Source organism: Pollachius pollachius (assembly GCF_949987615.1).
Source record: "Pollachius pollachius genome assembly, chromosome: 1".
Lineage (NCBI taxonomy): Eukaryota > Metazoa > Chordata > Actinopteri > Gadiformes > Gadidae > Pollachius > Pollachius pollachius.
In genome coordinates this window covers 34,426,372-34,442,319 of record NC_136934.1, presented here as the reverse complement: position 1 = coordinate 34,442,319, position 15,948 = coordinate 34,426,372, and the positions used below count along the sequence as shown (strand labels likewise).

General features: G+C 43.7%; 1 protein-coding gene across 1 annotated transcript; it reads left to right on the top strand.

Annotated features, from left to right (window-relative positions):
* Window positions 1–6,810: 6,810 nt before the first annotated feature.
* On the top strand, window positions 6,811–11,864 carry wdr73 (WD repeat domain 73). The gene is made up of 9 exons (XM_079741288.1): window positions 6,811–6,905; window positions 7,260–7,327; window positions 7,500–7,585; window positions 7,781–7,869; window positions 8,025–8,092; window positions 9,068–9,247; window positions 9,499–9,873; window positions 10,628–10,872; window positions 11,640–11,864. Exons 1-8 carry the CDS (start codon window positions 6,844–6,846, stop codon window positions 10,861–10,863), a joined length of 1,164 nt encoding a protein of 387 aa, XP_079597414.1. The 5' UTR covers window positions 6,811–6,843; the 3' UTR covers window positions 10,864–10,872; window positions 11,640–11,864.
* The last annotated feature ends 4,084 nt before the right edge of the window (window positions 11,865–15,948 follow it).

The following is a 15,948-nucleotide window of genomic DNA, read 5'->3' as shown; positions in this document are numbered from 1 at the left end:
GATGCGCACTATTCAGTAGTATCTGCAAACCAAATCGCCCACTCTTTCCTTAGGATGGTGAAGCCATGACCCACGCTACTCTGCTTCTTATCGGCTAATACTCGCTGCCTTTACTGATTAGATTGGTTAATTGTAGGCATGACGACGAATGAGCCAATCGGAGGGAGAGAAGGGCGGGTCATGCCGAGGTAAATATTGCGAAACACAAATTTACTTTTACAAGTTTACTTTAAATGATTCGCTATAATAATCCGGTAAGATGAAGCGAGCTATCCAAACAAAAATTTCATTTGACAATTTCAAACGTCCTCGCGAATCAATATCAGCCAGCAGTTAGAGATGGGCGATATGGCCTAAAATCCATATTGCGATATACATTGCAGCCTCTTGCGATAACGATATATATCACGATATAAAATCATAAAATAACCGTTTCAGAACAGGTTACCCTAAGGAAAGCCAAACTGCTAAATGTATTTAAAAAAAAGAGAAATATAGTATGTCATTTCGAGAACATTTATTGTGAAACACTGTAATCATACAACATAATGTTGCAGATAAATAAAATTAGTATTGGGTTTCTTTCCTTTAGTGCAAACCATTCTAAAAGGCACTACACTTAGTTTAAGTCCTTGGTTCTTAAATGCCACCCAAGATTCAGAGAACAGGAAAAACGGGTGTCTTTCTAGATAAGGAACAGACACTGTACTGACAATTAGGGATGGGCATGATTAATTGATGATCGATCATTGATTGTTAAGATTTTTGTCGATTACGTGATATTTTTAACCATCAAAAGGAGGTTGACCCAACCGGAGAGGTGGTCTTGGAGACGTTTCTCAACATGGAGCAAAGAGGAGACGGAACGTCTTTTGGATATTTGGGTCCGATATCCAAAAGACATTCCGTCTCCTCTTTGCTCCATGTTTAGCCACCACCCGACGGTCCGACAAAAGCAAGTAAAAAGTATGTTGGAAAACATAACTTAAAAATGCCGATGCATTTAACACATTCCGAGTCAGGATGAGGGAGAAGGAGTTGGACCAGTCCGCAGATCAATGTATATCACGCTGGATATCCATGATTGTTTACTTTCATCGGTGCTTCCCCCCCCCCCCCCCCCCCCCTTTTTCTTTAACGCTTTACAACGCCCCAGAACTTTTTGTCCAATGATTTAACGTTCTTTGCACACATGCAGGTTTGTTGACGAATTCTGGCACTGTTGCGAAAATTGCAATGTGAAAAGGAATTGCACCAAACCAAAAATTAAACATCGTATTTTGCGTCATCAACATGCATTATCGCGATAGAGCAATAGAATTAAAATCTCTATCGTAGGCCATTTTTTATCGTTTATATCGTATATCGTTTATATCGCACATTACTACCAGCAGCTCAGCTAATTCTAGCGATGCTACACCGGTACAGTTAACGTCGACGCCCGCTCTGCCCCCCACCCCCGTCGGAGAGGATGCTGTCAGTGAAGGAGATGCTGCCTCTCCGCCCACAGCCAAAGATGCCGGTACAACTTCGGATGAAGACGTCAACTACAGTAGGTGGGCGTGGGCCCTTTTTTTTTTTTATTGCTGGACCTTGTAAATTATGTTAATAACATATCAGGGCTCGACAGTCACGGATATAGCTACAGCTACTTCATGTGTAAGTTACATGAAGACAGCATCCATGTCACCTCCAGGGCTCCATAGTAATTGACTGTTTGGAGGGGGGGGGGAATAATAAATAAAACAAAAGGGATTATGCAACTTTACACTTTCGAATGGGTTGTGGTCATTGTTTCCCTTGTTACATTTATAGCCTGTTATTCAATCACTTTAGTTATTTTATAACCTGTAATTCAATCACTTTTGTTGTTTTTCTGTAGACATTAATAATGACTGGCCAGACTTGTGGACTGCCAAACAAAAAGAAGATTTTAAATCCAAGAACCCCTGGTTGGGATCCAAAAACCAAAAAATGGGTAAGTTTAGGTAGATTGCTAGTTTGGGTAACTTCTGAAACAGTGGACACAGAGAAATATTGTGTGTGTGTTTGTGTGTGTGTGTGTGTGTGTGTGTGTGTGTGTGTGTGTGTGTGTGTGTGTGTGTGTGTGTGTGTGTGTGTGTGTGTGTGTGTGTGTGTGTGTGTGTGTTTGTATTAGTAATGCACGATACAAACGATATACGATATAAACGATAAAAAATGGCCTACGATAGAGATTTTAATTCTATCGCTCTATCGTGATAATGCATGTTGATGACGCAAAATACAATGTTTAATTTTTGGTTTGGTGCAATTCCTTTTCACATTGCAATTTTCGCAACAGTGCCAGGATTCGTCAACAAACCTGCATGTGTGCAAAGAACGTTAAATCATTGGACAAAAAGGTCTGGGGCGGGGTAAAGCGTTAAAGAAAAAGGGGAGGGGGAAAGCACCGGTGAAAGTAAACAATCATGGATATCCAGCGTGATATACATTGATCTGCGGACTGGTCCAACTCCTTCTCGCTCATCCTGACTCGGAATGTGTTAAATGCATCGGCATTTTTAAGTTATGTTTTCCAGCATAATTTTTACTTGCTTTTGTCGGACCGTCGGGTGGTGGCTCAACATGGAGCAAAGAGGAGATGGAATGTCTTTTGGATATTGGACCCGAATATCCAAAAGACGTTCCGTCTCCTCTTTGCTCCATGTTGAGCAACGTCTCCGAGACCACCTCTCCGGCTGGGTCAACCTCCTTGTGATGGTTAAAAATATCACGTAATCGACAAAAATCTTAACAATCAATGATCGATCATCAATTAATCATGCCCATCCCTAATTGTCAGTACAGTGTCTGTTCCTTATCTAGAAAGACACCCGTTTTTCCTGTTCTCTGCATCTTGGGTGGCATTTAAGAACCAAGGACTTAAACTAAGTGTAGTGCCTTTTAGAATGGTTTGCACTAAAGGAAAGAAACCCAGTGTTTCACAATAAATGTTCTCGAAATGACATACTATATTTCTCTTTTTTTAAATACATTTAGCAGTTTGGCTTTCCTTAGGGTCTATGTAACCTGTTCTGAAATGGTTATTTTATTATTTTATATCGTGATATATATAGTTATCGCAAGAGGCTGCAATGTATATCGCAATATGGATTTTAGGCCATATCGCCCATCTCTAGTTTGTATGTGTGTATGTGTGTGTGTGTGTGTCCTTGGATGTATGTGGAAGAAATGGACCATGCACACATACAGCTGTGGATAAAGTACTTCAAGTTATCTCAGGACACTTTTCAAATAGAGAAGGTCTAGACCGAACTCCTTATAACACTTACAGAGACCCAACAGTACCACCATGAGCAAGCACTTGGCGACAGGGGCAAGGAAAAACTGCCTTTTAAGAGGCAGAAACCTAGGATGGATCCTTCAGCTCTAGGTGGGTGGGAGAGAGAGAGAGAGAGAGAGAGAGAGAGAGAGAGAGAGAGAGAGAGAGAGAGAGAGAGAGAGAGAGAGAGAGAGAGTTGCACAGCAACAACACTAGCAACAACTGCACTAATAGTAGATGATGACGATGACAACAGCAACGATGGGGGACAAAAAGCAGTGACAATAGTAACTGTGGTAATACATTTTTGTACTGTCTGTATGTATTTTTGCATTGTTTGTTTATGCTTCACAGGATGTCTGGTCTGTAGAAGTGTGAACTCCATTGGGATCAACAAGGAGCAAGGTGTATCACTCTCAAGAGAATGGATGAACTTTGAAATTCAAGTGTCTGGCCAGGGAAGTAGAACAACAAGTCTGTCTGCCTTGAGAAATAAGTTGAGTAAACATGCTTTGTCCAAGGCTCACACTCAGGCAGTGAACGTGGCAGAGCAACAGGACAAAGCTGCCATTGAGAATAAAATGGAGGCTATGACTGAGTCTTGCATGAAGGAAACTGAAGCCACGGTTCGAACAGCCTACCATATTGCCAAAAAAAACCGACCCTTTTTTGACCATGAGAGCCTCATCGAGCTGCAGGAACTGAATGGTCTAAAAATGGGCACAATACTTCATTCACGTTACAGTGCAACACAAATAATACAACATGTTGCCAGTGAGATGCAGAGCAAAATCGTCAGTAACATTATAGCATCATCCAGTAAGTTGACTGTCCTAATTGACGAGGCATCTTCTTTAAGTCACAAAGCTGTCATGACAGTTTCAATTAAAGCATCAATTCAAGAAGAAAGCCCTGAGTTCATATTCATTGAACTTGTTGAACTGGAAAATCAGAGAGCAGATGGCATAGAACAGGCATGACTCACCTGTTTAACTAATGTACCTGATGGAGCCAGTGTCATGTTAGTAAAGAAGTCAGGAGTAGCAACCAGGCTGACCTCGAGAGCGTGAACTCATAAATGCAGCAGCTGAAGTAAGCTCACAACTTCTTCGCATTGGCAGAATCTTGGATGGACGCTGGGTGGCCAGTAGCTTTCGGACTGTTCGTGCTGTTTGGACATCCCTGGGAGCTCTTGTGCAGCACTTTAAAAATGCTTGCTGTGATGAGACGAGGTCCACCAAAGACAGGCAAATGTACAGAGGTTTACTAGACCGTGTTCAAAGTCCAGAATTTATTTGTGACCTTGGGCTCATGTATGACACACTCCATGAACTAAGTCTCCTGTCACAGGAGCTTCAGTCTCGTTCAATAACTCTGCTCAGAGCTGAGCATCTGCTGAAACGCTCAATCAGAGTGATCCAGTCATTCAAAGAGAGTCCAGGTGAGAAATATAGTGAGGCTTTAGAAGCAAAAAAGACTGGGGAGTATCGGTCTACAACACTGAAAACCATGGCAAAGCTGAAGTCTATCAATCCAGGCCAGTTCTTACAAAGCCTTGTGAACAGTCTGGAGAAACGCTTGGCTTTTGAGGATGAGACCATCAAGGACCTCAGCATCCTTGATCAGAGTAAATGGCCATCAAAGCCCAGCATCCGCCATGGTGAAGAACAAATTAAGTGACTGTGCAAGTGATTTAACCTGTGCGGGACCTACTGGAACAGCCCACTAGTGATCCCAAGGACCTAAAACCACTCATGAACTGTATGAAAACATTCCCTGTCAGTACAGCAGAGTGTGAGAGGAACTTTAGCCTTATGAACAATATAAGCTCAGACAAAAGGGCTGTCCTACTGATCTCAAACATATCAAACTTGATGATGATTAATATCAACGGCCCGCCTACTTCCAAGTTTGATCCTAGAAAGTATACAAGGACCTGGTTGAAGAGCCATCGTGCTGCCTCTTCTGTGCGTTCTAGACAGTGCAGTGTGAAAACTCCTGCAGAAAGCAAGTCTGTCTGGAAAATACTGTAGTATGAGCAAGGTTAGAAACCCAGTACTGGGTTCAGAGAGTATATCACTGTTGATGTGTTGTAAATGCATTTTTTTTTCTTTGTAAACTAAATATTGTTGTTTTGTTACAAATTGTTTTGTTGAATAATTTCAATGATGATGTTCAATCATCATATGATATTTATATATATATTGATATTATATATATCTAACGAGATGATTGATGTGGAAGAGAATGATGAGCGTTTTTTTTTAATCTAAGGTGAAATATGAACAAGGATGCATTGTCAAATTCAGATCTGAAGTATTTTATTTAAATAAATGTTCAAAAAATTACTGAAACACCATGTTTGCCTCATCTATATTTTACATTCATGCAGGCTGCCTGTGTGACCAGTAATACCTACAAAATGCTCCTGATCAAGTCATGTTAATTGTATAATAGTGGCACACTCTGACCCATGCAATGTGTTGCAAATCAGCTGTTCAAAGACAGTTTACCAAATAAATTACTGACTTGCCAAGTGAGAGAATAGGTGTCATTCCAGGAATAAGGAATAGTTCACTCAAAATGCATAGTTGTCGCTCACTAGTCTGTGGGCCAGTATTGGTTTAGTAATTTCATAATCCTTCCTCCCTGAGATCAAGCAGCAGAAATTATGTGACAATGAGCAAATACTAGGCTACTGACGAATTTTTGGGTTAACTAAATAGAGTAGCCTCATATGTCACTGTTTCTAAAACAGGGCGTTTTTCTGGGCTGCGTTAAAAAAAGGGCAAACATTTAGAGTATACTCACTTCTTCAGGGACCACTACACCACTGAGATAACCCCCACTACGAGTCTCGTTGTGGAAGTACCGGGAATCCGCAAACGGCAACAATCCCTTTCTCCTCCATGTCGCTGCTCAGTCTGTATTTCAGATTGACATGGAAGTGGAAGGAACCAGAGACGTTGGAGAACCCGACAGTTGTTTGGGATTCATAATATCATCCGGAGGCGGACACAGCTTTTGGCCGTGATAATATTACATTATTTTATATAGCTATCTATAAATTATATTATATTATTTAGACATAGAGCTCCAGGACTCCCGCCGGAGCACCCGGAGTGTTCTAGAATATTTACATAACACGGCCAACTCGCTCTACTTTCAAAGCGCCGAGATACTACGACCAAAAGGGGGGGGTGCCTCAGTGAAATGCCGCAAGAAAGCTTGGAGATTTGCGATTTACAACTTGCACGTACCGGCGTACCATCCAAATGGATTACAGCGTCATTGTGGGACTGGCTCGTAGTGGCTCTAATGCTGAATTTCTTGAACGTCTTAAAATACTGTGTTAGGGGCCCACTAACACCTATATAAAAGCATCCATAAAGGAGCATGCCATGGGACCTTTAATGAAGTTACTTGCATCCCTGTAGCTGACGATAGAGGGCAGTATAAACTTTATATCGGAGTGTAAATCCCTGAAAAAAATAAGAGGAAGAAGCGGTTGGCGGTGTAGCAACAAAACATCGTCCTTAATGGATATCTGGGATGTAAACGACGATGAGTTTGATGACTGGCTCATTGAGTCGCTGAAAACGTGAGATATATTCGTTTCCAAACGGTCGCCCTTTGTGATAAACTGGAAGCTATACTCCACTACACTACACTACACAGAAGTCAAAACAATGTTTACCTCATTGACCACCCCTTGTTGAAATTAAAGTATTGGGTGTAGACCCCTGATCTAAGGGCAGAATATACTTTTTATACATGTTTATGTTACGATGACCGAGTTACGAGCAGCAGTGGGACGAGCGCTCCGTCCCTGCGGAGAGAAGTTTCAACAGGGCAATGCACGCGCCATGAAAGCGAATTTGAGGAAGTATACTGATCGGTGTAAAGTGCGCAAGCGCAATATCACCTGTCAACGTCACGTGTTGTTTTACTTCAGGTACAAGGATCTGTATGTCTACCAGCTGGACCATCCCACGAGAGTCCTAGAGTGGACCTCAGGAAAAAGTAAGACCATTTGAACATGTTAGATCATTTGTACTGAGTAGAGTAATCCTATTGCATCGCCTATGTTAGATTAACTTTCCTATGGCCTATAGCACATCATTGTTTAATATAGATGTTAAAAGATTACTTTGAAAATATTGACTTAAAATATGACTTTGATTTTATGCTGCAGCTATCTGTGTAGCAGGATTCGGACCAGATCGAAATGAAATTTTGGAACTGCACTTACCACCAAAGCTCTTTGCTGACGAAAATAAGGTAACTCTAAACACAGCCTGAGCCTTCTAACCATCCCTTCAATCCTATCTTAGCTATTCCACAGATGCATTTGGTTGCTTTTCAAGCCGAAGTCTACCTAGTGAAAGACTTCATAAAATGTAACCCAAGCTAAAGTGTGTATACTCGTGTCCTTACATGCTGGCCTGTGTGTGCTTTGTGTTGTGATGGTTTTAGGGTCTCTGTGCAGAACGGGATTTTAAAGTAGTGCATGGCGGTTTCACCGACGGCCCCGTTCACTGTCTCCGACACATTCAAGGAACACGGTACCACTTCAGGGCTGAAAATGAATGAGGCTATTTATAGGGAAGAAAGCATGCAAAAATATTCTAATGTGTGTAATGCTTCTTGACAATTGCATCTCGGTTGTCCTTGATCTTTGATTGCAGTCTAACGTGGTATACCTGACTTCCCTTATAAGGTGTGTGGTCACTAACAATGGGCGGAGCTCCAGTCTACAGGTGTGGGATGTCGGGGACGATGAGAGCGGTGAGGACTGTGTGTGTGTGTGTGTGTGTGTGTGTGTGTGTGTGTGTGTGTGTGTGTGTGTGTGTGTGTGTGTGTGTGTGTGTGTGTGTGTGTGTGTGTGTGTGTGTGCGCTTCCTTATCTCCAAGATGTTCATGCAAATAAATGTCTTTGAAGTCACTATCCATTGCACAATGAGGATATGCATGCTGATTCTGAGGAAAGCCCTCGCATTTGCAGTATTATGAATGTTACAAACTAGGTGTCGTGGCAACTTTCCCACCCGGCATGCAAATCAGAAGCAGCACTGTTTGTGGCGCGCTTTCCATCCCCTAGCAGTAGTTATTCTACTAGAGAGTGAATGGCAGAGCCACCGCAACAATAGCACTCTTCAACTAATTTCTCTGTGTTGCAGCATACAGATTTTCTTTTACAATAAATGCCGCCATAGAGAATGAAAGAGATCTTTGAAATGGCCACTTTAACCTCACCAGATTGGTTGTTACAAAGAACCATCTGGGAAGTGGTCCTTGGAAACCATGAAAAACAGAGGCATTTTAAAAGAATACTTGTGGTGAGATGAAGCATCTGTCAGTATCACTGTCTATTGTGTATGCTGTACGCTGTAGATCACTCATAGGGCGCTGATTGAGCTGAACCACTGTGGTTCGGCTTCAAACGCATAACTTGAAGCCTGGCAAGATGGATTTTCTAGTGATCACGGTCTTGCGAATCCAGCTGCCACGCAAGGTAAACGTTAACCACTCCAGATGGAACAAAACAGCTACTTATAAAAGCAACAACAAAGTACCATCCAAAAACGATATATACCGGGGGCAGGGTAGCATTGTCTAAGTTACCTCACTCCCGTCTGAAAGCTTCTACGGGATTCCATCCCCAATGTCCGTAGCTCAATCTGCAGGCATCCTTCTAGCTTCTCCCTCATGTCATCTGACTTCACAACGTCATGTTAACCCTCCCCTCTGTGTCCCCCTCAGACGTGTTCAGGAGAACCAGCAGCATCGAGGGGGCCGCCCCTCTTGCAGGGCCGGCAGCAGGGGAGCGGGGTAGCCAGGTGGCGGCCGGCCCGTCCCCACAGCCCTGCGTCCTCCACGGGGCCCTGCTGGGCCACGTCCGGCTCAGCCAGCTGGCCTCCGGGGCCACCTGCTACACGCTAGGTGAGGAGGAGGCGGTCCGGAGCCAGGGTCCGCCCGGGTCCAATGGTCCTAACGACCGCAATGGGAGACGGAGACGGTCGAATGTTTTTGTTCCTGTGGGTCAGATCCTCCTCTCGGTGTCAGATACAATCAGTGGCTGTTTTTGAATAGTTTAAATAATTAAGTGTGTGTGTGTGTGTGTGTGTGTGTGTGTGTGTGTGTGTGTGTGTGTGTGTGTGTGTGTGTGTGTGTGTGTTTGCTCACTTGGGCAGAGACGGATTCCTCGGAGCCTCTGAGCGCCCTGCAGTTCGTCAGCCCCTGGGTGTTCCTGGCCTGCTGCCGCAACGGGAACCTCTTCGCTGTGGACACACGCAGCCCCTCCCTCACCCCGCCCACACCAGTACCACCCCCGCCGGAGGCCTCCACGGACCCCGTCCACTGGGGCATGCAAGCCACAGCCGGCGCCGACGTGGCCGGCTGCCGGGTGGCGAGGCTCTCGTCAGGGGCGGAGGTGGTGCTGTCGGACCTGAGGAACCCGGGCTGCCCCGCGGGCAGAGCCCTGCTGGACGTCCCGGCTGACGGGTCGGCCGGGGACCACCTCAGGGTGTCCTGGGCCCCGGCACTGGAGGACTGCCTGGCGGTGTCGGGTGAGGAACCACCAGACCGCAGGAGGATGAGTGGTGTCCTGCCATAGCTCTTATCTTTATTATGAGCGTCAGAGATTGCGGTCACGGTCGAGATAAGGGAAAAGAGTGCTGCTTACGCTGCTGCTTTGGCCCGCTAATACTGCTCCTGCTGCCATTAATGCAAATCCTCTGTTGTGATGAGGACACCACTTTAATCCCAACCAAAGAAGCTCCGAAGACACTTTCCCCCGTCTGACAAGCGTCAATTTGGGCTTCCTTATCTGCCTAATTGGAGCAGCTGTGTCCCCGCTCAGAGTAGTTTGAGGGGGCGCCGGTTGGTGTCTTCAGTGGGTAAGGAGACATAGACCCGGGGAGAAGAAGCAGGTGTACAGTGGTATTAGCCTTCATGTGTTCTGCGTGAAAAGAGACGGACAGCGATAGACATCAGCCTTCTGCTGAGGACATTCTGCTACGTTAGCCCTAGTCCCGCAGTGAGTCATGGATTTCCTTTTCTCTTTTGGTTCCTTCAACCATGAATGACTATTGAGTGTTGCCGTCACCAAGGCAACTCTTTGATCCGGACATGGAGTGTCAGACAGTGTCGCGCATTGCAACCGTACGCAGTAATGATTACCTTCGTTGTATTACTGTACAGGAGGACTCGGTGGGCACTCGTCATCCGCTGGCCCTGTTGACAATGTCAGGGAGTGAGGGCTATGTGCTGATGTATAATATAACTGTGTGTGTGCTTGTGTGCTGACATCCCCTCCAACAGGGTTTGACGGCGGTGTGCAGGTCTTCAGCGTGTCCACGTGGGGTCCGGAGGCGAGGGAACAGCGGGCTCTGTTCCAACACCGAGGGCACTCCGTCTTGCCGTCGGAGCGCTCCGCTCCGGTCCGCACCACCGCCCACGCCTGGCACCCAGACCGCCCGCACACCCTCCTCTCGGCCGCCACGGACGGCTCGGTCCACGTCTGGGACTGGGTCCACCCAGGGCCCGCCCAGGACTGAAGGGGAAAGGTATGGAACCCCCCGCCACCCCATCATATGTTGTTTGACTTCCTCATCCTAACTGCTAAAGGGTAAATTGGAGAGTTGCAAAGAGGAGCGAACAGAAAAAAGATCACAAGAGAGCAAGATTTTGATTCTTAACAATCAAAAGGAAGGTTTACTCACTATCTGCTCCCTTCCTTTGTTTCTCCACCATTGAAAATTGTTGTATTACACGCACCTGTGATAGAAAAGGCAGGATGGACTCTCCAAACCAATTAGGAGAGAGAAGCCCTGATCAGTTGATCATAAGCCACGAGCTGAATAGGCTCATACAGAGGCGGGCGAAGACTAGTGTAAACAGCTATGCTCATTTCACTCACTAGCAGCTGATGGGTGGGTTGTCAGAGCAGGTAGTAGATGTTGGTACATCTTGCTCAAGGGTCCCTACGGACATTGGGGATTGTACCTAGAGACCTTTGGCTGGTTGTCGGCACACCGAAACTGCTACACTGTTCTGGCATGCATTCTGCTGCCTGGACAATATGAATTCTTAATCTTGTTTTATTTTTTTTTTTTGTAGAACATGTTGTTCTCCTTGATTCAAACGACAGAATGTTATATTACATAACTGTCTCTTCTTGGAGGCACATGGCTGTGGACATTGTAGATTGTGTTTGTGCATAATCTGTTATGCAAATGAATTGAGTCGAGGTTCAGTCCTTTATTGCATACGTTGATCTCTGTGACCATTTGTTGTCTTCATAACGGTCTGTCCTGTTCTCTCGTTCCTGAAGATGGAGAACGTCAAATGGACTGGAACTGCAACTTGAAACACCCACTCAACACAGTGAACTGCCAAACAAAGGAGCGTGTTTGGCTTGGAGGTCTGTCGTCAGCTGTGGCCTTCAGCTGTCAGACAAAGAACGCAGGAACAGAGAGGAGCTGTCAGCTGGAGATGACAGATAAATCGGCTTATACCATTAACTAGTTTACATTAAATACAGACCTACAAAAAAAAAGGAGTCAGTGTCCTTGCTCTTCTTGATGTAGTTCCTCATTATTGAACGTGATTATGGGAAGGACTGTACACCCACTGGTGTGCCCACTCGCAGGGCGTTGATGGTTCAAACGCTGCGGGGAATTATGGGATGACCTCAGGTTCTGGAGTGGGTCTCTGGCTGCACTGTATTGGAGGTAGCTGAGGTTGGATGTAACTCCAACATCCTTATATCAGCACTATGTTTGTTGTAACATACGTATTATATCTTTAGTACAGAGTATGCACAGAGCAATCCAACCTTTAATAAATGAAAAATTAAATTAACATTTAAATAATAACTCGCATTTGGCATCATTATATTTCTTATATACTAGTATAGGAAGGAAGATGTAATTACATGGTGTGATAAAATTGTTCATCGCTTACATTACATCATCCCAAGCTACACCAACTCAGGTACTTACTCTGTACTGGGCCCGAGTGGAAAACATCAGGAAAAGTCAGACTGGGCTTGTACCACCTTTTATGGTTTGAAAGGGTTTCACACGCACGCACACCATTGTATACACTCGGATTTAGGAAGAAATGGGCTCCTGATCGAGAAAATGACAAACCTCCAGCTAATTCCTCTTTTATATTTGTGCAGTGTGAGCTGTCAGTGGGGGGAGTTATAAGGATTTGGTAAGGATGCCCACTGGGCGCGTCCCTAGGGAGGTGTTCCAGGCACGTCCAGCGTCATGTTTAGAGATGGAACAGCCCACCACTTTTACTTTTCACTCAAGTCTGTGACTAAGTCCTTATGTGTGTGTGTGTGTGTGTGTGTGTGTGTGTGTGTGTGTGTGTGTGTGTGTGTGTGTGTGTGTGTGTATTGTGAGATAGTTGTATTTGCACTAATTCATTCTATTTGCACAAACAACTGTTGATATGCATAGATATATATATTCTGCAAATGCCAATATCTTTTGATTGAATTGTTACTTTATGTAAAGCACAATGTGTGTGGAGGTCAAATTGTCTCCTAAGGGATTCAGAGTGGGGAAATGTCCCTGCACAACTCCCACATTGCTGCACAACTCCCACATTTCCTTCCATGAATATAAACAATTTGACTGCATACTATTAGTTTATTCTATAGATTATAGTTATGATGTTATCAGAATATCATAATTTAGAGATATAAGCCCATGCAGGCCTTATAGATATCCTCCCTGTTAATTGACTGGCGGTTGCTGTTAATGGGTCCCTAGGGTCAGCCATTGATCTGCTCTGAGATTGGATGGTTTCATGCCTTGGCGCTGACACAACAGCCAATAAGATCATAGAATTCTGCTTGATAAACAGTGTTTACGGTTGAACTTCTGGCAAAATGAATGACTGCTTCTTGTATGTCCTGTGCAGCATCAGCACTGCTGGAACAAGGGGTTGGAGTCCGACTGGGCCACCTGTCGGGAGGTGTGCCGTGCATCATCATTCAGGGATTCAAGGAGTTGTCATTGTAAAACACAACGAAATACAGTTAGTGTTAAAATGTCTAAATGACACAAAACACAAAAAGACACAATAAGAGAATGACAATTAAGACAGAGACCAAATGAGAAAAATAATAATTATATATATTTATACATATAGTGATATGTAGATCATTTTCTATCTACACATCACTATTTTTATATATATATATATATATATATATATATATATATATATATATATATATATATATATATATATATATATATATATATATATATATATATATATATATATATATATTTAGTGAAATGTAGATTAAAAATGATCCCTGTACATTTTGTGTCCATCTAGTCCATCAATCCATGTTCCTTCCATGTTCCTATCAATATCCTTGTTTGAACATTCTCCACTTGTGTCATTCACGGATCTCGTTATAATTTAGAATGTCTGTTAGTTGCGCCGTGCTCGCATTATATATTATTCCTATTTTAACCATTTGTGCCACTTCTCTGTGTACGTGCCTATCTTGCTTCAGTATTATTACTGGTATTATCTAGTCCTGAAGATAATGTACTTGAACATATGCTATATATGCTTTATATGATTATGTTTCCGAACACACTGTGGATCTCTCCCAGGGATACCAGCCTGAGTCCCCAGCTCCCTGCTTTGCTCGCAGAGACGATCCCGAACAAGAGGCCTCTGCCACATCAGAGAGAGATAGAGAAAGCGGGCTAGATTAAGTTATTTTGTTTTCTATGTTCCTGCCCACACTGTAAAGCTTCCTTGAGTTTGAAAGGTGCTATATAGATTTAATTTATTGTTATTATTATTATTATTATTATTATTATTATTATTATAACACCCCCCATTCTTAGAAATGTATGCTCTCATTGTATGAAAAGTGTCCTCCAAACTGTAAAAGAGAACTACTTAGCAGGCTTGGTGTCAGGAAATCTGGCTCGGGAATGTCCAACAGGTAGGCTGCAGACAACGGGATTGGAACTCACAACCTTTCAGATGGGAGTCAAACTCCTAGACTCTCCTGCAGCCATCTAGCAGCAGAGGTCTCTGTAGGGGGGGGGGGGGGTCTGGTCCCTGTAGGGGGGGGGTCTGGTCCCTGTAGGGAGGGGTCTGGTCCCTTGTCATGGGTAGATGTGTTGGAGCAACTTGAACGAGATGGAAAAACACCCAGGAGCAGACGAGGAGTGATGGATAGGATGGGATCTTTTATTTATCCCAATTAAAGGCCCTTAAGGCGATAAAAAAATAGAACAAAAATTAACAAAAAAACATAAAAAAATCGATATATATACATAAGGTTGACTCAGCATACCAAATAGGCTTGAGAGTCACCAAAAAAAAACATAAGTCAAAACTTCAAGAAACCAGACCTTTAAACAAGTCAAATACAGGAGAGCAATATTGCGGCATAAATCCTCTCTCCATCAGCTCCCCCAGAACCACTGTTGAACGTCGGCCTAAGTAGGCCTAACCCCCGCTGCTAATTGGTGCATACCAATTTTCCCGTTGCGTCAGGGGTGTTTACCAGAGCAGTTACACAACAGCTTTAAAACAGCCTCCGTTCTATCCTCAATTAGCAAGAAACAATTAACCTTATAAACTGTGAACCTTTGCTATATTTTGGCATAGCCAAAATGTACAAAGACAGCAATAAAATAAAATATAATAACTCGGGGTCATTTTCGGTTTACCCGGAAGATTTGACGTCGATATATAAACCCTGGTGACGCGGTGCTCCAACCCTCATATAAACATAAGACGAGTGGTTATTGCGACAGAACAGGTGACGTAAATGGTAAATGGAATCAAACAGAAAGTTGCAATGATGCTACTTGCAAGATTGTATTAAACTGTCGTAGTGCGTATGATAAATGACATGGTAGATGAATGATTTTAAAACAGTATGAAGATAACGGAATGCGTAAACAAACAAGACAAACCCACAGGCAATATTCACACTCAGTCTCCTGTGTGTAGCGTATCGCTACCGTGACGGTAGCTATGCGCCCCGTCAAATCCCTATAGACTATGGTCCCTATAGGGGAGGGGGGTCTGGTCCCTGTAGGGGAGGGGGGTCTCCCCAGGAGACCAGAAGGGGGCTGTGGGTGTAACGTGGGTTAGTTTAATTACAGCCTCGGTTCATCATTATATTTAATTGGTTTTCTAGGTCTAGCCTTTTTGTAAATAAAGTGAACTTTATTGTCTTGGTGCATTAGCACATCAAGAAAGTAATCGCCTTGACATGCAAATGTGGGGATTTAAGAATTACGGCGATGTTTGGCAGAGGAGACGACGTATCTGTTGAGCATGTCAAGTAATTGCCATAAATGTGTCGTAGGCTTTGTTTGATGTTAAAACCGATTTAATAGTGTACGGTGTGACCACACAAACACAAATACGCACACACACACACACACACACACACACACACACACACACACACACACACACACACACACACACATACACACATACATTCATACACAAACATTCAGTTACTTCTTACCTCCACTAATTGTAATTATTTACTATGTTTTTTCTGAGTGTTTTTGTTAGTGTTTCTCTGTATTGAGCAGCGGCCCTCCTAGGATCTGAGGTCATTTGGC

Excerpts from the sequence above, each read along its gene's own strand:
- wdr73 (XM_079741288.1), top strand. The coding sequence starts at position 6,844 with ATGGATATCTGGGATGTAAACGACGATGAGTTTGATGACTGGCTCATT. Across the intron at positions 7,586-7,780 it reads TCTTTGCTGACGAAAATAAG|GGTCTCTGTGCAGAACGGGA; the intron begins GTAACTCTAAAC and ends TGATGGTTTTAG. Across the intron at positions 7,870-8,024 it reads CGACACATTCAAGGAACACG|GTGTGTGGTCACTAACAATG; the intron begins GTACCACTTCAG and ends TTCCCTTATAAG.